The 26,903-nt window shown below is 39.6% G+C and overlaps 1 protein-coding gene across 6 annotated transcripts in view; it reads right to left on the reverse strand.

The window, feature by feature from the left end:
* LOC115219246 (YLP motif-containing protein 1) overlaps positions 1–26,903 on the reverse strand; it is a 96,795-nt gene that overhangs the window by 34,014 nt on the left and 35,878 nt on the right. For 5 of the 6 annotated variants that reach the window (XR_003882296.2, XM_029789393.2, XM_029789395.2 and 2 more), the window contains exons 2-7: positions 19,940–20,441; positions 17,062–17,208; positions 13,166–15,041; positions 10,803–10,860; positions 6,895–7,686; positions 4,470–4,915 (exon numbers count right to left, since the gene is read on the reverse strand). Coding sequence is in view for 5 of the 6 variants with exons in the window: in XM_029789393.2 (XP_029645253.1) it covers positions 4,470–4,915; positions 6,895–7,686; positions 10,803–10,860; positions 13,166–15,041; positions 17,062–17,208; positions 19,940–20,441 (3,821 nt within the window). In the remaining variant the exon portion in view is untranslated. The remainder of the gene's footprint in view (positions 1–4,469; positions 4,916–6,894; positions 7,687–10,802; positions 10,861–13,165; positions 15,042–17,061; positions 17,209–19,939; positions 20,442–26,903) is intronic. The other variant, XM_036509031.1, reaches the window with a different exon arrangement.

A 26,903-nucleotide genomic window follows, 5' to 3' on the forward strand; every position in this document is an offset into this window, starting at 1 on the left:
GGCCACAGCCAAATGACTGATACAAGTGAAAGACAAAAGGTAAAAAGAGGACAAAATACATCTGTAAACAACATTCAGAAACCTTCTACATCTAGTTTATCATCACCATGACTTCAATATCCACTTCCCATCCTTGCATGGGTCAGGCAGAATTCACTGAAGCAAAATTTTTTTTTTTTTTACCAGCTGGATGCCCTTCCTGTCACCAACCTTCACCTGTTTTCAAGCAAGGCAATATTTCCCCCATGATTGGAATGGTTTCATAGAAGAATGGAAACAAATGACACTGCTTGTAAGAAGGTAACACACATTTACAATAACACTGTGTAACATGATTTTTTTTTTTTTTTTTTGTGCTTGGGTAGAAACTGTTATTTCCTATTTGCTTACCCTTAGAAATGATGACAAATGGTTAATATTTCCTTCAAACTATACTTTTGTTATGATACTCTTTACTCTTTTACTTGTTTCAGTCATTTGACTGTGGCCATGCTGGAGCACTGCCTTTAGTCAAGCAAATCGACCCCGGGACTTATTCTATCGGTCTCTTTTGCCGAACCGCTAAGTGACAGGGACGTAAACACACCAGCATCGGTTGTCAAGCAATGCTAGGGGGACAAACACAGACACAAACATATACACACACATACATATATATATACATAATTATAACAGGCTTCTTTCAGTTTCCGTCTACCAAATCCACTTACAAGGCATTGGTTGGCCCGGGGCTATAGCAGAAGACACTTGCCCAAGATACCACACAGTGGGACTGAACCCAGAACCATGTGGTTGGTAAGCAAGCTACTTACCACACAGCCTAAAACCCTAAACAATCCCTCTCAACACATGGCTAAAATGCTCCACACTACTTCTGCTCATCATCAGAGATGCACAGATTTTCATTTACTAAGGGACATGCTCAAGCAACTGTCAATCAACTGACAAGCAAATCTATGGTATGGAGCAGAATATTTGCTATAACGATATTTCTGCTTCAGCAACTCAGCGCTGAATCTGTCTGAAATGTAATGGAAAATAGGTCAGCTTCAAAACATTGATGTTCAGGTGACAAAAGCAAAGTTTGAAGGGGATAGTAGTCATTTCCTTTGATTTCGAGATAAAAGCAAATAGGAAATAAGACTTACCAACCAAAGACAAAAACAAAATTAAAATTGAGTTATACAGAGTGATTAACACCTTTAATGAAATCTAGTGAGCAGAAACAGCTTTGAAGTCCAGTATGTGTAAGTGTGTATATGAGCACATGTGTATTGGATATGCAGGTTTCTAGTTCTCTATTTTTTTTTTCCTTTTCATGTCTATCTTGTCTTTCAGAAGGAGTGAATATTTGAAACATAAAAGGCATTTCCTTCTCTTTTTTACATTTCTTGAGCATCAACCTAATACACTCTGGGTTTGTATTTTTTGCTGTCTTTGTGTTGTATTTTTTTCACCATACACACATCTATGTATGTATGTATATATATATATATATAAAACATCTGTTCTATTTATATACATCCTCTCCACAATTATACCTCTTGGATTTTCATAAAGATGCTACAGCTTATCCTAGCCTTAACCACTGTCATTCTTGCTAGCCGTGTAGTTGGTGGAGAGATTAATGTGAGATCTGTTTGATTCTTTTAATCCTTATCACTACTATATATATAAATAAATATATATATATATATATATATATATATATATATATATATACATACATACATACATATATATATATATATATATATATCAATCAACATTTAATATCTGTCTTCTTCCATACAAGGTTTATGTTGCTGGAAACAGTGATGATGATGCACAGTAAGATAGTAGTTCACCAAACATATTTTGCTAGCATGTGTACCAAACTAAAATAATAATAATTGGGGCCAATATGCCCAACTAAACCCTTAACGGTGGTACCTCAGCATGGCTAAAATCTAATAAACGAATATATGTTTTATCAAATTGGAGGGCACCACCAACTCCGGATTGAGATTTTGGAGATTTTAACATTTTCTGTTATTTTGTTTTAAACCAGTTGTATTTAATGAGCTATCTGCAATCAAGGAGAATGAGGATCTTAGTTTTCTTTATTTTGTTTCTTTTTTCGTTTCATTTTCTTTTGCACCAAACTTCATGTTTTTTGTATGTTTTTTTTTTCTTACTGTGCAATGTTCTTGTTTTTAAAAAATATGAAACATATAAGCAGAACATGAAAGATTATTTTAAGATACATAGCATATTTATATAAATATGTCTGTTCAAGTATCATAGAAGCAGGAAATTATTAGTAGCTCTTTCAGTTGTGTATGTCCCCTCTACATTTAGCCCCTTGTGGGCAATAAAGAAATAAGAATACTCAGTACAGTACCTCGGGTATCTTCTACTATAAACCCAGTTTCACTGTGAGTGAATTTAGCAGACAGAAACTGTAGAAAGCTCATCATGTTTGTGTGTGTATGCATGAATGTGTGTTATTCCATAGTGTGACTCTTAGTGCAAGTGTCTTCTACCACAGCCACTAGTCATTCCAAACTCTGTGAGTAAAACTAGGCAGACAAAACAGCATACAACTAAATCAAATGACCTTCACATGTCCTTAGGTGGATGACTTAAATCCATTGCTGGGTTTAATTGCCTGAACTCTTGGATGCCTTTAGTGATGTTCCCTGTTGCATGCATGCATCTGCACCAGGTCACCAGTCTGAGAGTAATTTCATTCTTTTCCCCCATTAATTTCAAAAGCCCTCACCCAAAAGTCATGAGATTTTACCCTTCCTTAGACTAAGCAAAAGTTACAAAAAAAGGAAAAAGTTAATGACTCTACAAAAGCCTATATTGGTGTACTTCTCATATATTTGGGACAGTGATATTGCATGCTGTATTATACCCACATCTAGTACTGAAATAGTGAAGGCTGATCTCAGGACACTGAGTCTTGCAAAGATGACAAAGAACCGAGATATCTCGCACCTTGCTGTACTCAATAAGATGAGTCCATCACAGCAACCCTGTGCTAATGCCCTGTAAACAGCACCTGTGCTGGTGCCATGTAAAAATTACATGGGCCTGATCTGTGTAAAAAGCACCTATGCTAGACCACATTAAAATCACCCATGCTATGCTAAGAGTATGCCAGAGCACATTGAAAGCACCCATGCTGGTGGCGCCATGTGCAAAGCGCCAGTGATGGTGCCAAGTAAAAAGCACCCAGCACACACTATTAAGTGATTGGTGTTAGGAAGGGCATCCAACCATAGAAACCAGGCCAAATCAGACTGGAACCTAATACAGCACTCCAGCTCTGGTCAAACCAGCCAACCCATGCCAGCTTGAAAAATGAACATTAAAGGATGATGATGGTGATGATGATTCAAGTCGCTCATCCAAACTACCACTAGCTCACAGACTGTCTTTCACTGGAGCATCTGAACTTGCTAGTTGCACACCGAGTTCACCAAAGACCAAACAATGTAGCCAGCTCTTCTCCACACAGCATACCACACACATCTTCCTAGATCCTTGCTAAACGATTTGCCAAGACATTCCACTCAAGATTGTAACCCTCTGCTACATCCACAATTTTCACACAGGCACCAACCTGACCAACTGATTGCCAAACCGATTAACAGCTGAGACTCTACCTCACACATTTTTTTGAGAGGATCTGTAACAGTGAGGGAGAGGAACCTTGCTCTTTGAAGTAATAAACAAATGTAACATAGTTAAACATGCATAATTATATGTATACTCGTGTATCAATGCATATAATTGAAGTTAAAACTGCTGCAACATTGCCCAAGAATGATAATTCAAATCACAAGAGAGAGACCCAGCACAGAGCACATTAAACTGCTTGTGTTGTGTCTCTCTGATCTCTGACAGATAATTAATCCTTGGAGGCTGACCTACCTGAAACCACCCTGAAGCAATACAAATTTCTCATATTAAAGCAATCTAAAAGTCTTCCATCAAAATTCTAAGTTAATTTATATTCTAAACACCAACGAAATAACAACAAAGTTATTTTAATAAATTCTTCATTATTTTTAAAATCAATCAAAAAACAAAAGGCAGTGTAATAAAGTAACAGAGGGATTATCCAGCGTCTCGGTTAATTCGTGACTGAAATACATCTAACTAAAAACACAATTTCAGATAAATATACATAGCTATATGAGAGAGAGAGAGAGAGAGAGAGAGAGAGAGAAGGAAGGAAGGAAGGAAAGAAGTAATGAGAATGAACCAAATCACCCAACACTGACAGACTATATATTGCATTATATTCATAGCTGTGATTAACATGAGGTTTCAGCCGTCGTCATTTAAAGGTTTCGTTAAGTAACCAGTCCTGCAAAGTTCTCGACTGTACATCATGCAGAACACAACAGCACAATATACTGATAAACGCATCCACGGCACAGACACACGCGCACACACATCAGAGATATCCTTACCTTTCATTCCAAAACTGTTGATCTGAGGAGGATGAATTAAAGCGGTTATGGTTAAAGTCTCTAGAAGGCGGCATTGCTGCTGGTGGGGGCCTGTTACATCTATCAGCATTATAAAGACGGTTGTTCATATCTCCTAACCTATTCACTCTATTCATGGGATCATAAAAATCTGGGTTAGAGATTTTATGAAAGGCAGGGTCCATGTCTCTGTCTCTTCCAGGTGGTGCAGGAGAGCCTTGAGGATGTCCCCAAGGTTTATTATTGTTGTTGTTGTTGTTGTTACTTTTATTATTGTTGTTATTGTTATTATTATTGCCAAAATCACATCTGTTATCTTCCCACTGTGCTCGTTCTCCTCTGTTCATCCAACTGTCCAGTTGGTTTTTTGAGCTCATTCTTGGTTCACCGGACCAGTTAAATGGTGGAGCATCATTCCGAAGGGAGTCCTTCAAAGAGAAATTAAAATCAATTTAGAAAATTAAACTACGCATAAATCAGAATGCAAAAAACAAAAATTATTTCAAAATTTATTAAATAACTAGCAGTATCGCCCGGCGTTGCTCGGGTTTGTAAGGGAAATAACTATATAAGCATTTTTAGAGAGTTATAGCAAAAGAATGCATTAAAAATGGAATAAAAAATGATGGTAATTTTTTTTTTTAAATCGTTGACTCAGTGTCTTCAAGCCATGAAGTCGTTCTAAAAGAACGCTGGTCTCCTTGACAACACTTTACGACGTTGATTTCCTTAAACTCCCTTCCCCACAGCTTCACGAGGGAGGGAAGAAGGGGGAGAAGCAACACAGGTGCAGGTGTGACGCCAACTCCACCGCCATCGACACACGAAAAAATATGCGTTAAAATGGAAAAAAATGATAAATTATTTTTAAAATCGTAGACTCATCGTAGACGCGCTCGATATGAATCACGACTATAAGATACCCGAATTTGGTTAAACTGCACCGCAAAATGTGGGAGTAGTTAGGAATCTAAATCGTAGGAGACAGACACCCACACAACTACAGTTTTATATATATAGAAAATGCTACAGCTAATCATTCAACCCACAGGTTGCACAAACAAGAAAACTGGTTTCTGCTGAAACCCTACATCAACTTGATTATGTGGATCTACTGCATGACAATTAATTTGCTCGTGTAATTTGAGGGAGATTTGGCAGCTATTTCTAGCAAATTGGTTGCAAAGGGCTCCCCTGTTGACCCACCAGCAAATTGGCTATGAATGTGTGGTTGAGTGAACACAGAAAATAGTGAGAATTAGATTGAGAAAGGGAAGGTGGGGAAAGCAGACAGAAAGGTAAAGTGAGATGCAGTCAGAGAGATAGTAGAAAGACAGGTATTCAAAGGTGTGGTGCAGTATGACTGAACCCGGAATCAAGTAATTGTGAAACAAACTTTCAAGCACTAAGCCAAGCCTATTCATGTGGATTCTTAAATTCCTTAATGAATTTTTAGGACGGGCATCCAGCTGTAGAAACTCTGCCAGATCAAAATTGAAGCCTGGTGCAGCCATCTGGTTCACCAGGATTCAGTCAAATCGTCCAACCCATGCTAGCATGGAAAGCAGACGTGAAACGATGATGATGATGAATTTGTTTCAAAGTTTCACACAATACAGTAAATGCATCTTAGATCACAGAAATGCAAAAGAAATTGTTATCGGTAACAGGCACATAACATGTTTATTGGCCAATGCCGGTGTCATATAACTGGCACCTGTACCAGTGGCACATAGATAGCACCTTTTGAGCATGGAGGCAATGACAAATGACCCGAGACCATTGGCAATATGCCATGCTTCAGAGGAAAACCCATTAAGTCAAGTGAAATCATAGTCGTGGCAGATACTGGAGTCCGGCAACTGGTACCCATGCTGGTAGCATGTGAACACACCCATTAATTACACTCTTGGAGTGGTTGACATTAGGAAGGGCATCCAACCATAGAAACCATGCCAAAGCAGACACTAGAGTACAATGTAGTTTTTGGGTTCACTGAATCTTGTGAAGCTGTCCAACCCATGACAGCATGAAAAACAGACATTAAATGATGATGGTAATGATGCTTAGCATGAAGAATCAGCGAGGATGGGGGCACTTTCAAATAGTTAGTTGCTTCTACTCTACAGTCAGACCTTCAATCCTGCAGGAGCTACTTTTCATATCTGCTGCACAGGCAGCAGAATTCAGGGAACAGGGGAGGATGGGTGGGTCATAGGAGGTAAGAAGGTTAGGAAAGTTGGTTTTAGCAACTCTGAAAGAACAAAAGTAAAAAAAACTGACACCTCTCTCACTACAGAAATATAAATAAGTACAACAAAGCATTTTGTCCAGCGCTCTACCAATCCTAACCATTGTAACGAAAACAAAAGAAAGAGAGGAATAAAATAGTTTGAAAATTACTTACAGTCCGACAATTTCCATCATCCCTGTTCATATTGGGAAAGTTCATATCATGACAATCTCTTTGTTGTAGGTTAGGGCGCCCAGGAAATCCGCCCCGTTGGGCCATCATCATGCCACCACGTCCTCTTCGCGCAGAGCCCATTGCCATCATTTCCCTTTCATCAGCACCTGGGAAGTCCATGTTTCCATCACGGTTTTTAGGAAACCCCATAGAATTAGGCCTGCAATCAGGAGGCATGCGGCCCTCTGGTCTGTTATCACCAGGGCCTTCGCTAAACTGTTCGCCTTCCTTGTCACCCCTAAAAGGTGGGCCCACACCTCCATCACGCATCATCATATCTCGGTATGGCGGCCCTGTGCCACTGCCGCCACTACCACCAATACCACCACCACCACCTGGAGGACAAATACGCGGATTGAATTCAGGCCGTATATTTATTAACATTCTAGGTGGAGGAGGGGGATTCACACTGAATCCTGGCCCCGGTCCCATTCTTTGCATCTGTTGACCCCATTGGCCTTTAAATGGAGGTCTTTCAAACTGAGGTGGTCCTGGTGAAGGCTGTTGTTGACCACGATTTCTGAAGTTTGGACCTTGGTCACCAGATGGTTGCCCAGGGTCAAGCTGCCCCCAGTTATCATTCTTCATAGGCATCTTGTTTTGAAAATCTTGAGGTCCATCTTTCAAATTGCGTTGTTCATTTGATGAACTATCAGAGTCCTGTTTGGGCCATTGTTGTCCATCTAATTTACCGGACCCTGCCTCACTTTTATCATCATCTTTCCTTGGAATCTGAAAAAGGAAGCAAAAAGCCTATTTTAACTAACTCAACACACAATAATTGCAGCTATTGTAGGAACATGTATTTCACAACTATTTTATCTTTCTTAAAAGCAACTGATCAATTGCAAAGTTAGATCTTTCTGAAAGGCAAATCAATCAATAAATTAGAATGGCCACAAGTATTACAACTGCCAGTGAATAATTGGCAAATCTAAAAGACAAAAACACTTTTAAAAAAGTAAAAAACTTATGCTACTTAGGTAGTGGCAATGATGGCTTAGTAGGTAATGTATTGGGTTGTCCGGAAAGTTTGTGCCGATTTTTAAAGGAAAGAAAAAGGTCAATAATTACTTGCCATTACATTTTTAATCAATTAAATATGAACCATTTTGTTGCACAATGTGTTTCCATCTTTCCTTTAACTAGAAAATACCCTCTTCCCAGAATTGAGGTGGTTTCATGGCAAAGAATTCATCAAGGTATCTTTTTACATCATCGAAGGAATTGAAATTTTTACCATTAAGACTATTTTGCAGAGACCTGAATAAGTGAAAATCCGAAGGAGCAATATCTGGTGAATATGGAGGGTGGGGTAACACATCCCACCTGAGCTGCAGCAATTTTTGTCTGGTTCCCAAAGCATCAAGTGCCGAAAATGAACTTTCTTATCTTCCATTTTAAAGGGTTACAGAATTAACACAGGATATAGGAACATAAATCTTCTTCCATGAAATGACAGCTTAAACTGTGCTCTAAATGGAGGTGTAGTCAAATCCTATTTTATTGACTCAACTATGTTCTAAATTAAATCGAAAGGTAAGCTACTATAAATTGGTACAAACTTTCCGGACAACTCAATAGAATGCAGACATTTGACATAGTTTAATTTAATTTTACTTGCTTCAGTCTACTTAGCCAGTGAAAACATTGGGTATCAAGTACCAACTATCTATGAGAGAACTTTGTCATTTATCAACCTAGTGTTGCTGCTGTGCACACTGGGACAACTCATCAATGCTGGATGGAAGCTTAGAGTTTCTGGAAACACTGCTTACCCGCTATCACATACAGTTCTACAAGAGTACAACGATATCCAAATTTGGTGTTTCTGTCACAAAGCAACCTATGCATTGATCTCAGAAATGAATATGAAGAGAGGAAGATGTCTCATTTTCAGTTTTCACAACAGAAATAATCGTAAGATAAATACACATATATATAGTCTTGTTACAACTTCTGATAGATTTTATTCAGCTTTCAAGTTCAAATAGATGAAATGATCTTACCAGCAGACAACCTAATAAAGAGTCAAGCAACACAATCCTTCAATTGAACAGACAATAGTGGAGATCTCTCTTTTCACATACCTACAGATGTCAGCAATCATGGACTTCCATGCCAAAGTCTGAAGAGTCACAAGTTTACCTTGGCTAACGTACAGCAGCGGTCTCATGTTACTTTCTATCAGTTTATTTAGTTTATTTTGCTGGTCTGCTGACCCTGAAACTTACCGCCGAGGCACAGGGTCTATTTGATCCTAAAGCAGAGGGACTGGTTCACATGACAGCATGATATGTCCACACACAAGTGAGCTTGTGCAACATGTATAAGGAACCTCAAAGCCATGTGTATTTGAGCCACAGGATTATCTTCAGTAATTCAACCCATAACAAGAGCTCTTGACAGGTACAAGCACCCCAAGCCAGAGCTGACCTGGAAGGTAACTATACCCTCCTAAACTCCTGACCTCCCAAGCTGGGGCCTCAACACAGGATGCAGCTTAATGTCTTGCCCTAGACAATACTGTAGATCAGTGGTTTTCAACCAGGGTTCCGTGGAACCTTAGGGTTCCGCAAGAAGTTACAAAACTGCTAAAATCGGCAGTAATTTTTAATTCTCCTGTGCAGATATGTGTGCATAAGACTATTAAATTATTGCACACGGGTTCCTCGAGCCAGTGGAATGTTTCTTTGGGGTTCCGCTCCAGTAAAAAGGTTGAAAAGCACTGCTGTAGATACTCAATCATTTATTCTCTTTCACTTGTCATGGAACAGCTTCAAGTCAAGCAAACATAAATAAAAGTGCTTTGGGACTGGACCACAGTTGAAGTGAACAGACATCACAGCAAATGTCCATGCTATATGTTTCACCATACTGATTTTAGAGATGTACTGCATTGCTATAATCAGAGTATATTTTTCTGTCTTTTACTAGATTGCATAAGCATTGACTTAGTGTAATATATATAGAACACATAAATTCCATTTCCAGATTAAAGGGTAAAGAGCCCCTTCAGTCATGAATGACCATAGGATTACACTTAGAAAGTTACCCTCCAATGCCTAAGTCCAGGCAAGGTTGTTTATGGAAGACCAGCAGCCTCCCTCCACTAATGTTATCCAAGGGAAAGGCAAAGGCTGATACAGCTTGGCACCAGTGACATTGCAACTCATTTCTACATCTCAGTGAACTGGAACAACATGAAATAAAGTGTCTTCTTCAAGAACACAACACACAACCTGGTTTGAGAATCAAACTCACTACCTCATGATTGTAAGCCCGACACTAACCACTGAACCATGTGCCTTCACAGTTCCAGATTTTCAACAAAATATCTTCAAGTCAGTAAGTCTAAGTGCCGTTGCTAGCTTTCCTTTCATTTGTTTCAGTCATTAGATTGCAGTTATGCTAGGCCATTAACCTCGAAGGGTTTCATCAAATATATAGACCCAAATATTTATTCTTTTTTTTTTTAAGCCTTGTAATTAACCTATCGGTCTCTTTTTACCAAACTGCTAAATAACCGGGAAATAAACACACCAACACCAGTTATCAAGCTATGATGGTAGACAAACACAAAGACACGCACACACATACAGACGTTTGTGTGTGTGTGTGTGTGTGTATGTATGTACAGGCTTCTTTCAATTTCTGTCTACCAAATCCACTCATAGGATTTTGTTGGCTCAGAGGTATAAAACTTACCCAAGGTGCCACATAGAGAGACTGAACCCAGAGCAATGTGGCCAAGAAGCAACTTACCTCGTTTTTGTATGGATATAACAAACTTAAAAGAATAGGATGCAAATAAGACATTAAAAAAAAGGGGACATGATCTGAGATACCTTTGCACTTGGTTCTCCACTTCCTTTTAATGGTTCCATTTTGTCACTTTTGCCATCCCTAAAAGAAATGCAAAAAATTTACTGAAGTTAAATATTCTTTATTTAATGTCAATATTAAACATATAGGACAGGCAAAATATGTATTTGAAAATGTCAATTATTCATTAAAATGATTAAAACAAAAGCAACTGCTAAAGCTTAATGTGAAAGAATATGTTATTCACACATCAATTTACCAATGTTCACACACCTGAGACTGTTTTATCTATAAGAGAATGTGATTTTACATTGAGCCGCCCTTTCTACCATTAGCCACTCAACAGTGAAAAATGTTTTTATTGAACCAGGAAAATTATAATAAGAGTTACATGGCTTTATCAGAAGTATGATATAATGGCATTCATAAGATCTAAACTTATGAATATATAATCCAACACCTTAACCTCAAATTTGTTTCGTATGTTGTTTAGGCTGCCCCACCGAAAAACTTTATTTGTCCATCATTAAACCACCAGGTCCTCTTCTTGCAGAGCCTACTGCCATCATATACTTATTTTCAGCAGCCAGCAAGTCCATCTTTGCATCATGATTTTTTAGAAAATCTGAATCTTTTCGCTTTGACCAGCAGAGTTTTAAAATAATTTCTTTGTAACTAAACACTTTTAAACTTCGTATACTGGTAGAATGTGTTTATAAAACATCTTTTTCTCTTGGCTTTCTTGAGAAAATTCTGTAGTTTGTAAGCTATTTGTTGTTTAATTTCTTGCATTTCAGCAATTTCAACCAATCAACGACATCTATTGAGGTGAAAACAATTTCTCCGAATCTATGTCAACAACAATTATTTGCGGTGTCATATGAATTTGTCACTGTTATTAATGAGAAAAAAGATACCCTGTGGCCATAAACTGAGGGATCACTCATAAACACAGCTGGATAACAAAACCGTTCTGTCTTTAGTGTCCACCCATAATTACCACTGCACATACTATTCATGTACAACCCCAAAAAATAACAAATTATGCTTCAGTGTCAGAAAGAGCATATGTGTGAATGAAACTGTATGAGCAGGGAGAGAGTGAAATGACTCTGAAACCTTTAAAGTAAAGGACTTTTGGGCATGAATGGATACACTTTGCCTCTAATAGTATTTTAAATGAAGGGCTGATTATGTATGTAAGAGTGTATGTGTGTGTGTGTGCATGTACATATATATAGGTGTATCATCATCATTTAACATCTGATCTCTGTGATGCTGCCATGGGTTGGATAGCTTGGCAGGAACTGGCAAGTTGGAGGGGTGCACCAGTCATCTGTTTTGGCATGGTTTTTATGGCTGGATGCCCTCCCTAATACCAACAACTTCACAGGGTGTACTGTACTGGGTGCTTTGTATGTAGCACCAGCACAGGTGTTATCTACATGGCACTGGCACTATATATCACTGTTGTCAAAAGTTTAACATACACTGCATGCTTAGACATGCTGGATGTTACTGAAGCAGGTCCTTTACAGCCAGATGACCTTCTTGATGCCAAATTTCACCTGTTTCTAAGAAACATAACCAAGGTAATATTTTCTCATGGCCAGGAATGTTTTTGGAGAATACTGGAAATGGATGACATTCACTTTCAACAATCGTGTGTGTGTTCTAAGAATTGACCCCACTTCAGCTGTAGTAACATTTGTCCCTCCAAAAACAACATGAAAATCCATGCAATGAAGTACCTTCCTTGAATAAAAGCAAATAAAAACTGGCAACAAGAAAGTATCTGGCCATAAGAATACTGCCTCAAGACTTCTTGCCCACCCATGCCAGCATAGTAAAAGCAAGTGTAATGATGATGAGGGAAAAACTGGCCAAATAAAAGGTAAAGACCACCTTCGGTCATGAATGACAATGGGATTGCACCTAGTAAATTCTCTTCAAAGGCACAAGTTTGGGAAAGGTTGTTTATGGAAGACCAGTAGTCGCCTATGCACCACTGATATTATCCAAGAGAGAGGCAAAGGCTGATGCAGCTTGGCACCAGTGACATTGCAACTCATTTCTATAGCTGAGGGAACTGGAGCAATGTGAAATAAAGTGCCTTGCTCAAGAACACACAGCCTGGTCTGGGAATCGAACTCACTACCTCATGATTGTAAGCCTGATGCTCTAACCACTGAGCCATGTGCCTTCACAAAAAAAGTTCCCAGAAGGCAGCAATGGGACCGTACCCCTCAGATAATGGCCAAATGCTCTAACCATTAAGCTAACTCAAGGATATTACAATATACAAAAAAAAAATTTTTTTTACAACAGCACAAAAACAGAAAACAACAAAATTAAGCCAAAAGATCTAAAAAAGAAACCAACTTACAGAGATCTGTTGGGCATAGGCTGATTCTTGGCTATGCCAGAATTTTCTTGGGCCCAGGCTGAATTATCTCGAGGAGGAAAGCAGCCAAACTGATTTTCAGAAGATTGCCTATTAGGCGAAGGCTCTCTCCTCCTCTGTGATGTGAACCCGTATGGCTCGACATTTTCCATTTCACGGGGTCCCATCCTATTGTCACCAGGATCCAACATTGGCCTGTTTTGGTTTGGAGGTCCACGTGGGGGTCCCTGATTAAACCCTGGGCCAAAAGGTGGGCCCTGATTGAAACGGGGCCCACCTCTTGGTCCTTGGTTGAAATTAAAACCTGGAGGTCCTCGTCCAAAACCACGGTCGTCTGGAGGTGGACCGCGGGGAAAACCTGGAAATTGAGGGTTCTGATTGGGTCCTTGGGTACGCATATCAGAGTCCATGAAACTATAATTTTTATTCATTCCTTGCCTTTCAACATTATGATCAGACTCTTCGTTACGCATGCCATATCGACCCCCTTGGCCTGGGCCCATGGGAAACTGAGATCCTTCAAACTGGTTTCTTGAGCTGTCAAAGCGATTCGGTCCACCAAATCTGTTGTTATTGGCACCAGGAGGTCCAATATCCATGCTTGTATCCTTGTCTTTATTAAAGTCCTGGCTGCTGAAATTACTCTGAGTAGGGTCTTTGGGAGTGTCAACACTAGGTGTTTTTGCATTGTCTTTAACAGGGGATTTTGACTCTTCTGCACCTTTGCCAGTCTGACCACCACCACCACCAGTGGCTTTAGGGGCTTGTTGTTTACTGTCTGCCTCAATGTTCCCCCCTCTTGCTCCACCTCCTACCCCAACACCTCCTTTTACTGCTTCATTTCCTCCTCCTTTTACATTATCACTACCTGCCCCTAATGCCACTCCAGGCCCCCCCTTTGTCCCATCAGTCCCTACTCCCAGTAACCCTCTGGGACTAGCCTCTCCTGCCTTCCCAGGACCTGCTACACGCCCTGCCCCAGGACTAGCCTCTCCTGCCTTCCCACCACCTACTCCACGCCCTGCTCCGGGACTGGCTCCTGCTGCAGCCATCCCAGCACCTACACCTCGCCCTACCCCCGAACTGGCCCCTCCTCCTCCTCTTCCTACTCCTGTACCACCTCCTCCTGTCAATCCAGCACCTATTCCTCCTCCTGTGCCTACACCTCCTGCTGCCCCTGCACCTACTCCTACCCCACCCCCTAATCCTCCAGCTATCCCAGCACCTACATTTCGTCCTACCCCAGTATTGCCAACCCCTACTGCACCACTAACTCCTCCTCGTCCTGCCCAAGAACCCCCTCCTCCTCCCCCTAAAATCCCAACCCCTCGTCCCCAACCACCAACCCCTCCTCCTGCTGCACCACCACTTCCTAAAATCCCAGGGCCGCCTCCTCCATTTCCTAAAATCCCAGGGCCTCCTCCTCCTCCACTTCCTAAAATCCCAGGGCCTCCTCCTCCGCTTCCTAAAATCCCAGCACCAGTACCTCTTACCATCCCTGCACCTCCTCCGCTTCCTGCTGCTCCTAAAATTCCTGCACGCCCTCCTCCTCCTCCACCACCACCTCCTCCTCCTCCTCCAGGCCATGCACCTCCTCCAGCAGTTCCACCACCAATTCCAACTCTACCTCCCATGCCACCGCCCTGGAAGTTTTGGTTGGACTTAAGATACTGGGCATCTCTGTTACTGGTGAAAGAGGTGTCAAATCTCTGAGGAGTATTCTGGAAGTTTGAATTGCCCCTGTTAAGTTCAATCTGGTGCTTCCGGTTCTGTATATCTCTCCTCTTCATTGCCATTTTGGCTTCAATTTCGAGAAACTGATTTTCATACTGCTTGAATTGTTGTCGATCTGGGTGATCTGCGGACAGAAAAAAGATCATTTTAAATTCAAATTTAAAAAAAAAAAGCGGGGGTGGTGGTAAAAATAGACTATCAGACAAAATACCTATTTCTTTACTACCCACAAGGGGCTAAACACAGAGGGGACGAACAAGGACAGACAAACGGATTAAGTCGATTATATCGACTCCAGTGCGTAACTGGTACTTATTTAATCAACCCCGAAAGGATGAAAGGCAAAGTCGACCTTGGCGGAATTTGAACTCAGAATGTAACGGCAGACGAAATACTGATAAGCATTTCGTCCGGCGTGCTAACATTTCTGCCAGCTCGCCACCTTATCAGACAAAATAATTTGCTGTATTTACTTACATCCTGTAAAATTCAAAGGGGTTCTAATCCTGCCCAGGTTCTGAAGTTGATGAAATAAGTACAGCTAGTATGTGATAGTTGATGTAATACCACTATGAACTGAGCCATGTTCCTTAACCTGTGTAAACACCCTTGGGAATATGGGTGCTGTTAGCACACAAGGGGGCAGGATAGCTAAGGGTGTTACTGGGAACATAGAGGGCTAGGCATGTATTTTCCTTCTGTTTTTTTAATATATTTAAACTCCTCTTCTTTCACAGCTGCATCAAGCTGGTCATCCAGGTTATAGCCTAAATCTGTTCCTACCCATCTCCTCTACCCATGTTCACTCACGGCATTCCCCTCCACATCCACCCCTACTCCCCTTTTGCTCTCTTTCAAACTCACTCTAACTAAATTTTCTGTTATACTTCACTTACATATCCCTCCACGAAACTTGAGGATACACCCTGTGACATCTCTCTTTTTTTCCACCTGGGGTACTTATGTATCTCAATACTACTTTCCACTCATTCAAAGGGTACTTCTCCTGCAAGTTACTTGCTGACCTTGCTGGTGCCGTATTAAAAGCACTCTATACAATCTGTAAAGTTGCTGGTGTTAGGAAGGGCATCCAGCCATAGAAACCATGCCAAAGTAGACAGTGGATCTTGGTACAGTCCCCTGGCTTGCCAGCTCCTGTCAAACCATCCAACTCATGCTAACAGGGAAAGCTGATGTTAAAAGGATGGTGATGATCATCATTATAATGAACTCTAGCAAAATCTGCATTTTTTTTAATGCATTTTCAAAAAGAAAAAAAAGGGAATTTGCTGAGGTCAGAATATGAATGGGACGACATTGTGTAATCAGTGGACAGAAAGATGACTGGTGAGGTTCCAATATCATCAGTACCACCATCATCATCATCATTGCATCTGCAAGAAAACTGGAAAATCAGTAGTTTACAATCTAAGCCCCTTGAGATATTTGCTCTGGACTGAGTTGCAAACACACCACACCTGCTATTAGAAATCCAATGAACAAGGGATTAGTTGTTACTGTACTCAGTTCTATAAGCTGCAAACTATAACTAGTACGGCTTTGATTGTCTAACAAGTGATCAGCAGAAACTTTATATGACTGAGTTGGATTGCTACTTATTAATAAATTCAGCTTTATCTTCAGACACTCTAAAAAAAAACCCACAAAAAACACGATAACTATCATCATCATCATCATCATTTAACGTCCGCTTTCCATGCTAGCATGGGTTGGACGGTTCAACTGGGGTCTGGGGAGCCCGAAGGCTGCACCAGGCTAGTCAGATCTGGCAGTGTTTCTACAGCTGGATGCCCTTCCTAACGCCAACCACTCCGAGAGTGTAGTGGGTGATTTTATGTGCCACCGACACAGGTGCCAGACGAGGCTGGCAAACGGCCACGCTCGGATGGTGTTTTTTATGTGCCACCGACACAGGTGCCAGACGAGGCTGGCAGACAGCCACGCTCGGATGGTGTTTTTATGTGCCACCGACAATGAACAAATTATCTCATCCATAAAGCATCAGGGATGGAAAATTAATATATTAGGATGTAATATTTATCTCCACTTAAATGTAGAATTACCATCAGAGACAGGAGATGGAATGAAAAGAGGAGAGCGAGAGAAGCACTAGACTGACTTACCTTTGTTTTGAATCCGCCACTCATCGTACTGTTTCTTCCAGTCATTGTACTGACGCTCAAACTCCTCCTCTTCTTTCACAACTGCATGAAGCTGGTCATCCTGGTTATAACCAGAATCCATCTTGTATGGTGTAACTCCAGCAAAATCTGTCAAAAGAAAATCATTTATTTATGTAAATATATATTATAGTGAGAGAAGGTAGGGGGGTCAAAGAAGTTCAAGCAACTAGTTCAATGATTACTCCATGTGAAAAAACCTGGCTAAGAGAACGTTAAGGAAGGAAAACCAGAAACCATACTCATTTAATAGGCGCAGGAGTGGCTGTGTGGTAAGTAGCTTGCTAACCAACCACATGGTTCCGGGTTCAGTCCCACTGCGTGACATCTTGGGCAAGTGTCTTCTGCTATAGCCCCGGACCGACCAATGCCTTGTGAGTGGATTTGGTAGACGGAAACTGAAAGAAGCCTGTCGTATATGTATATATATATGTATGTGTGTGTGTGTTTCTGTGTTTGTCCCCATAGCATTGCTTGACAACCGATGCTGGTGTGTTTACGTCCCCGTCACTTAGCGGTTCGGCAAAAGAGACCGATAGAATAAGTACTGGGCTTACAAAGAATAAGTCCCGGGGTCGATTTGCTCGACTAAAGGCGGTGCTCCAGCATGGCCGCAGTCAAATGACTGAAACAAATAAAAGAGTAAAAGAGTAAAGAGATATTCCATACAAACTGTAAATCCTAGAAAATTCGTCAATCAGTTGTTATAGCAACCTCAAATAAAGTTATATACCATCATCTTTATTCCTTTCTGTTTCATTATGCACACACACACACTAGCAGGCTTCCACATAGTTTCCATCTACCAAATTCACTCACAAGGAATTGGCTGACTCAGGGCTTCAGTAGAAGACACATACCCAAGGTGCTGTGCAGTGGGGCCAAACCTGAAACCACATGGTTGCAAAGCAAACTTCTAAACCACACACCTTGTACACATACCTGTACCTGCATAATCCCTTTTGCATCTGCTTTCCATGCTGGCATGTGTTGAACAGGTTATCATGATCTTAATATATTTGTTACTGGGAGCTGTCTTTCATAGACTGGTGCATGTATATCATTTTGGTTTGGTTTCTGTGAGTGGATGCCCTTTTCATTAACAACTTGACAGAGGGTACTGGGTGCATTTTATCATGGCATCAGTACAAAAGAGGTTAATATGTCTTCAGTGAGAGAGGACTAAAGGAACCTCACAACCCTATGCTTTCTGACTTCACCTGCCATCCACTTTACAGTGAATACTAGGTACATTTTCCAACCACTCACACTAAGGAAGGTTGTCAAGACCTTAGTGAAACAAACTTAAGGCACCTTTCAATCCTACTTAACTTCTGCTCACTCACCAATCACTCTGTTGGGTGCACAGGTAGGAGTAGGCACCAGCACAGGTGAGAGGGTACTCTTATCTTTATACACTGAAAGTACATATATCTTTTATCTTTTACTTGTTTCAGCCATTGGACTGTGGCCAAGCCAGGGTGCTGCTTTGAAGGGTTTAGGTTGAAATCAACCCCAGTACTTATTTTTCAAAATCTGGTACTTACTCTATTGGTCTCTTTTGCCAAACCATTAAGTTGCAGGGACATGAACAAATCGACACTGGTTGTCAAGCAGTGGAAGTGGAGGGGACAAACACACAAAAGGACACGTGTTTCTACACAATTTCCATCTCCGAAATTCACTCACAAGATGCCATGCAACAGACTGAATCTGAAACCACGCAGCTGCAAAGCAAGCTTCATAACCACAACAGCAGCCACCACCACCATCATCGTTTTAAATTTGTCTTCCGTGCTGGCATGGGTTGGAGAGCTTGACAGCAGCTGGTCAACCAAAGAAGAAGAGGCAGAGGTTTGACGGTTTGACAGGAGCTAGCCAACCAGAAGCTGTGCAGACTCCAATTGTCTGTTGTGACATGGTTTCTATGGCTGGATGCCCTTCCTAATGCCAACCACTTTACAAAGCCAATGATTATATATTTAATTGTCATGCCTAGAATGATAATTTACCAACAAACAAAAGGTTAATATATTCTAAACATTGAAAGTCTTCTTAACATAATACAGATCTTTACCTTTTGACCAACAGATTTTAAAAAATAATTTTTTGTAACTAAACACTTTCAAACTTCGTATACTTGTAGAATGTGTCACATAAAAGATCCTTTACTCTTGGCATTGTTGAGAAAATTCTGTATTTTGGAAGTTATTTTTTGTTAAAGTTGTCGTATTTCGGTAATTTCAACCAATCATTGACGTGTATTCAGTTGAATAAAATTACTGCCATTGTTTGTCAAAAACTTCCGGCGCTGTATATTTCGCTTATCACTATTATTTGTGATATCGTTCGTGTGTTTGTACTGGTTTTAGCTTTAGCGGGTTAGGGTTTTAGGGTTAGAGTTATGGAAAAAAATGAAAAATGAAGCACGAACGATTATGGTGGTGCCATGAAGTAAACATGCTTCAGATACACTCGTTTATTCATACAAACGTAACTGAGATTAAATATGTCATAAATAACAGTGACAAATGAAACATACAGCACCGGAAGTTGTTGACAAACAACAGCAGTAATTTTATTCAGCTGAATACACGTCAATGACTGGTTGAAATTACCGAAATACGACAACTTTAACAAAAAATAACTTTCAAAATACAGAATTTTCTCAACGATGCCAAAAGTAAAAGATGTTTTATGTGACACATTCTACCTGTATACAAAGTTTGAAAGTGTTTAGTTACAAAAAATTATTTTTTAAATCTGTCGGTCAAAAGGTAAAGATCCCATAATGCAAAGAAATAATCAGAGAAGTAAATACCTTTATCTTTTGGAGCTGTAGGTTTGTTCCAGACTGGAGCAGGTTTAGTTGCTACCTTCTCAGCAGCTGTGTTAGAAGGTACTGATCCTGATGTTATTGTCGCCGCGGCTACAATCGATGCTGCTGTTGCTGTCACTGATGCAGGAGTGTTTGACTGAACTGTAGCCGACACAGGTATGCTTGACTGAACTGTCGATCGGGGAGCCACACTGGGTATAGGAGGTGGCTTCGTATGCTGAGGGAGAGTGGGTACTGTGACTGGAGGTAGCGGAGGATGGGACGGAGGCAGTGCAGCCATCAGGTCAGCAGCCGGTGGTGTCATGTATTGGGCAGCAGCCAGCCACATCTGGTGAAACTGCTGCTGCTGTTGGAGCTGAAACTGCAACTGCTGCTGAGCTGCTGCATCATCAATCTGTTTTTTCTGCTGCTGCCACTGGGCAGCTTGCTGCTTTAGTTTCTCCATTCTTCGTTCCTCTTCTGGGTTTTTAGCAGTCAGTTTTTGCTGCAAAAATATAAACGTACGATATTTGATTGAACCCTCGTGTCATTATATGAAAGAACATTTTGCAAAAGCAAACAAAAATCTTTATCCTCTCTATTCACATATAAATGTTGACTTTGCCTTTCATTCTTCTGAGGCCAATGAAATAATATCAGTCAAGTTTTAAGCATCTATGGTTAGTTCACAATACACTGTAAGGAGTATGACACCAGTTTCCTGATTTTTCTGACATACGTATTCTTCCGGGGACAGGACGCTGGTCTGTAATAGGATTACTCAATTTTACCAGCTAAATGGATGAAATGAAGTGTTTTCTCAAGTACCCAACGTGTCACCCAGTTCAAGAATCTAAACCATGCATAATCTTACGATCAGGAGTCCAACACTAACTGCTAAACCATGCGCTTCCACTTAATCAGCAAATCTGAAGCCTTTTGTCTACATCAGAAAACCATAATAAAATATATTACAAAGTATCAAGAAATTATCTACTTAGATTCAGTTCCTGTTCCTGCCCTTCTTTCTTACTTTAGCCTTTCTACATCTGACACAAAACCACCTCCCTCAATGCTGCATCCCAACTTCAGTTACTGGGTCTTTGTCTTGTGAGCTACTTAGTTACTTCACTAGTATTGATGTCACAGAAAAAGCATCCAGTACACTCTGTAAAGTGGTTGACATTAAGGAGAGCATCTAGCTGTAGAAATTGCATGAAATTCAGACATTGGAGACCAATGCAACTCTCAGGCTAACCATATCCTGTCGATCCATCCAAACCATGCCAGCATAGAATCGAGATATTAAGTGGCTGATTCAAATATATTATATGTTCAACAGAGTTGGAAAATAGACAAATATCATCATCATTTAACAGCTGTTTTCCATATTAACACAAGTCAGACAGTTTGACAGGATCCAATGAGCCACAAAGCTACATCAGGCTCTACTGTCAGTTTTGGAATGGTTTCTATACTTAGATACCCTTCCTAATGCCAACCACTTTACAGTGTACTAGGGGCCTTTGTTACTATTATTATTTTATTTTTTTTTTTTTTGGCAATCAGCACTAGAGAGGTTCCTAAGTAACCTGCAAGACAGAAAACAATCAGAGAGAAGAAAAGGAAAAAAGCTCCCACTACTAAATGGGAAGTGTTTGAGAAGAGATGGCTTTACACGGGATGTTGAAAGGCTAAAGTAAGACAGGACAAGTACAAGTGTCTTACTATAGAGGATCATAGCTTCAAAAACTAATTCATTTGCTGAATTTAAGAAAATATATTTAGTGAGTTATATTAACTGTTTTATGACCATTTCTAATGAAACAAACTACTTAGGTGTTTCAATTGATTTTGGAAGTCAGGGACTAAATATAATGTTTCTATTAAGCTGATGTTTGGAACATAACTTAAAATGAGCTGTGGTACCAGGTCAGTCCTGACTAAGTAGGTATATGATAGATGTTCTGGCAGTACCTCTGCCATCTATTTGTGTATTAAGGACAACATTGTTTGATGTAAAAATAGTAGGGTATTCGAGGATGATAAGGCTGCTATTTCCAGCAGGTGAAGTGACAAAAATAGCAGATCTTTCTTTTACTCACAGAACAGTGGATCTAAGCAATCACATCTAAAGAGTATGCAAACAAAAGTTGCTATTGTTTTGAGAAATTCTAACCAATTCTGTTGGAATAAACAGATATATCTGTTCAATTGTTAGCAAATGGCCCAGCGCAGCAAATGAGCTGTATTTCTAAATGGTTGGCCTTGTTTAGCACTAGGGAAGCCATTATCTATCCAGCAGACTTATAATCAAAAACATCTAACATGACCACTCTTGATTTTATTTCAGATATTGTCTAGGACAACATTATTCAATGTGTTGTGCCATATTTTGAAGATGGTTGGGTCTAACATCATCATCATTGTTTAACATCCACTTTCCATGCTGGCATGGGTTGGATGGCTTGACATGGAGCTGGCTAGCAAAGCTGTCCAGATTCTGTCTGTTGTAGTATAGTTTCTACAGCAGGATGCCCTTCCTGACACCATCCACCTAACAGAGTGTACTGGGTGCTGCTTATATGCTACCTGCATAGGTGTGTTTACACAGCAGTGGCACTTGAAAGGATATGCCTGTATGTGTGGAAGTAAATAGATTTAGCTGTTGTTTCTAAATGGTCAAGTAGCTACTGGCTTGGTTTCAACCTGGTCTGTCTGGAATCATGCAGTACTTTAACATGCATTGTTTCACTATGCAAGTTGTTAGTTTCTGGGAAAAAACTTACAACTAGAGAAGGAGAGATGCATGAACAATACCTCTCGGAGCATAGACAGAATTAGAGAAGTCTTACAGGCAGAGGGAAATAGAATATTCCTAAAGGGAAACCTATCCACTGAAAGATACTGACCTGCCTTATGTTCAGAAGAGGTTCTCAACTGGACAAAAAGCAAAATGATGGTAAAATAATGAAGCAGATGTGAGGTTGGGTGATTGGCTTGGATGGAATAAACAGAGGATACAGGAAACTAGACTTGGAGATAAGCCAAAAATTAGATGTCAAATACATCTTGTGAAGAGAGAAAGAGAGTAACTGGCCTGCCAATGTTTACTTAATACCAAAAATATGAAAGACAAAGTAATTACTTGATACTAAATCAGGATTGAACAAAACTGAAATGATTGCACTTGGTCTCGGTGACTTTGAAAAAGAAAAAAAAAAAAAGATTAAGGGCTTAGAAACTACAAGAATTTCAAGTTTTTTGCTAAGATGTGGAAAGCATAAAGACAGGGAGACATCACAGTTGTAACACCACTTAATCGGATAGTACTTCAAAAGTAAACACAGGAAAATTAAAGGACCCACAAGTTGATGATTAATAGAAAAAAAGAAGTCATAGAAGACTTACAGTAGGATAGAAGACAATTAGGATGCAAATTTAATTTGTACTAGGATGGTACTGATTTCTCATGGGACAACTACAATGGAAGTTATTTGGCTAAAAACAACTTGTAGTAGAACTATTTTCCTTTGGTGTAGTGGTCTTCTATCCATGCGTGATGTCACTAGTGTTCAACCAATCGTATTGCCTCATGCATAAATACATGACTCACTATCTCTACAGGGAAAAGAGCAAAAACCTTAACAACAGTGGCTGGCTAGATAGACCTAATAGATGTAAGACATTTCTTTCGTCACTATGAAGACAACACCTCGAGGGAATTTTGGATAAAGCCACATTATGAAATTTATTGCAAGGCTACATGATTATACAAACCCTTGGAATTCTGTTTGTTACCTTTCCACCTGCTAACTCTAAGTTTGGTATATTTTCTATATGGCTGAATCACACACACAAGACTTTACCTTCTCTGCTGCTCCTATATATTTTCTTTCATATAATGAACCTATGCTACCATTCTGTTGGACCTTCACAAGTATGTTTATGAAGCATGTTTACGAACAATTTTGATTTCCTCAAACTACTAGTGCCTATACAAATAAATCGTTGTATATTCCTTTATATGCCTTCTGAAATTGTCATTGTACGTATAACCACCTTCAGATATGACTGTTTCCATCATGCATCCCAGCACTCACGCTAATTGGTGAACTCATTAATTTAGTCTCATTATTCCATTAGGAATTTGTTTCATCATAAAGAACCACTATAAACTCATTTGCATTTATCGCTATAGAAAATTTTTGACAGGATTCCAAACTCTGACAAAATGTATGTGAATAATGCACAGAACCTGTCATATGTGAAACTTTAAAGCTTAGCCATCACTCATGAGCAAGTACAACACAAATGGCTGGTACCACACTTTCACAAGATATTTTAAGGGCCTATGTAGTCATCACTATATATATATATATATATATATAGTGATGACGTTATATATATATATATATAGTGATGACACACATATATATATATATATATATATATAGTGATGACACATATATATATATATAGTGATGACACACACATATATATATATATATATATATAGTGATGACACACATATATATATATATATATAGTGATGACACACATATATATATATATATAGTGATGACACACACATATATATATATATATATATATATATGTATATATATATGTATGTATGTATAGGCTCATCCTATAAATAATGTGTCAAGGAGTATATGCATAAATACAAAGAAACCTACATATATATAAACAAAAAGGATTTAGTGGTGATCTGTTACACAAATCTCTATCTTTCTTTTGTCTCTCACCCAGGGTCTGTGAAAACATAGCACAAGATTGAATAGTGGTGGGAAGATGAAAGAGTATGACATAAATGCTGAAATCTAATGCAGACTAAGAGCAGGGTTGAAGGTGTTAGTCTTGGTTATAAATTTCCTCAAGGCACAGTTGGACTAGACCCCTCTCTGCCAATCCCTTCCATATCACCCCATCCTTCCTGTATGCCAGTATACACAAGTGAGACATGGGCTACTATGAAGAAACAAAATATTGGCTAGCTACACTACAGAGAACTGTAGAAAGATCCATGCCAGGATATTCACTGTGGATACATATGCATACCAAGGTAAACTGAGAATGGAGGCGAGTGAATGATATGAATGCAGAACATCAAAAGCACAAGTTAAACTGAGCCAGACGTGTCCAAAGAATCACAGACATGTGTACTGATGAGGTTGTCAAATGGTATCCAAGTAACAAGAGACTACTCAGATCCAAGATGATAGGAAGATGTAGTCAATTTGGCTCCAAATGGAAGAAAGAGCACCACCAAGATTGGGAGCCAAAGAGTTTGTGACTAGTGATGTGTAAGGACATGAGTTTTATTACACAAAGTTGTTGAAACACTGCCCACCAGGTGGTTTTCTGCTAACTATTAAATATTGACACATTTGATTACGTCTAAATTGATACATTTCCATTACATCTAATTTTCCTTTGTCTAATTTGTCTGACTACGTCTAATTTTCCTTTATCTGTCTAATAGTAATTATTCATTCAGTAAATGAATTTAGAATAAGCAAGCACTCAAAGACTGGTAGAATTTATGATGAAAATAGGTTTTATGTTCACTCGATGTAACCATGTAAAAGTCCCCAGTTTATATGTATGTGTGTATATATGATTTATATATCTTTTATCATTTACTTGTTTCAGTCATTAGACTGCAGCCATGCTGGGGCACTGCTTTGAGGAACTTTTAGTCAAATGTACTGACTGCAGTACTTACTTATTATAAGCCTGGTACTTATTCTAATGATCTCTTTTGTCGGACCACTAAGTTACAGGGACGTAAACACATCTACACCGGGTGTCAAGCGGTGGTGGGGAAACAAACATGGACACAAAGACACATGTGTGTGTGTGTGTGTGTATATATATATATATATATATATATACATACATACACACACACACACACACACACACAACAGGCTTCTTCCAGTTTCCATCTACCAAATCCACTCGCAAGGTTTTGGTCGGCCCGACGCTATAATAGAAGACACTTGCCCAAGGTGCTACACACCGGGACTGAACCTGGAACCATGTGGTAAGAAGCTTGCTTCCTAACCACACAGCCATGTCCGAGTACTGTAGTTCACTTGGAAAATTGTAGTACAGAAGTAGAAAATGAAGGAAAAGAAATATATAAGGAAATATAAGGAAAGCTTTTAATAATGCAGAAAATTTTACAAAAAAACTTTATATTTTGGGCACAAAGGCCTATTTTCTGAAGATAGGCTTTTGTGTCCAAAATATAAAGGTTCTTTTTTTTGTAAAACTTTCTGAATTGTAAGAAGCTTTCCTTATATTTCTTTTCCTTCATTTTCTACTTATCTCATTACATATACGAGAAGACTGCATAACTTTGCATAATAATGAACTAGACTGCACACACAGTATGTCAGTATGTACTGGTAAAATCAAAACTCAACTTGTAGCTTAGAACATGTGATTGTCTAACTGTTTATTTGCTCTGCATTAGTTTTCCATGGATATATTCCTTTTATCTGTTTCTGTCATTTCACTGTGGCCATGCTGGAGCACCACCTTGATGGGTTTTAGCCAATCAGATCAACCCCAGGATTTATTTTTTAAGCCTAGTACTTATTCTTTTAGGCTGAACCGCTAAGTTACAGGGACACAAACACACCAACACCAGTTGTCAAGTGGTGATGGGGAGAGGGGAAACAGACACACACACACACATTTACATATGTGTGACAGGCTTCTTTCAGTCTCCATCTACCAAATTCACTCATGAGGCTTCGGTTGGCTCAAGGCTACAGTAGAAAAGCCTCCACCTCTGTCTCTCTATGTATGTGTGTGTATATATATATATATATATATCATCATTTAACGTCCACTTTCCATGTAAGCATGGGTTGGACAGTTTGACTGTGGGCTGGCGAACCAGATGGCTGCACCAAGCTCCAGTCTTGATCAA

This window comes from Octopus sinensis, linkage group LG14 (genome assembly GCF_006345805.1).
Source record: "Octopus sinensis linkage group LG14, ASM634580v1, whole genome shotgun sequence".
NCBI lineage: Eukaryota > Metazoa > Mollusca > Cephalopoda > Octopoda > Octopodidae > Octopus > Octopus sinensis.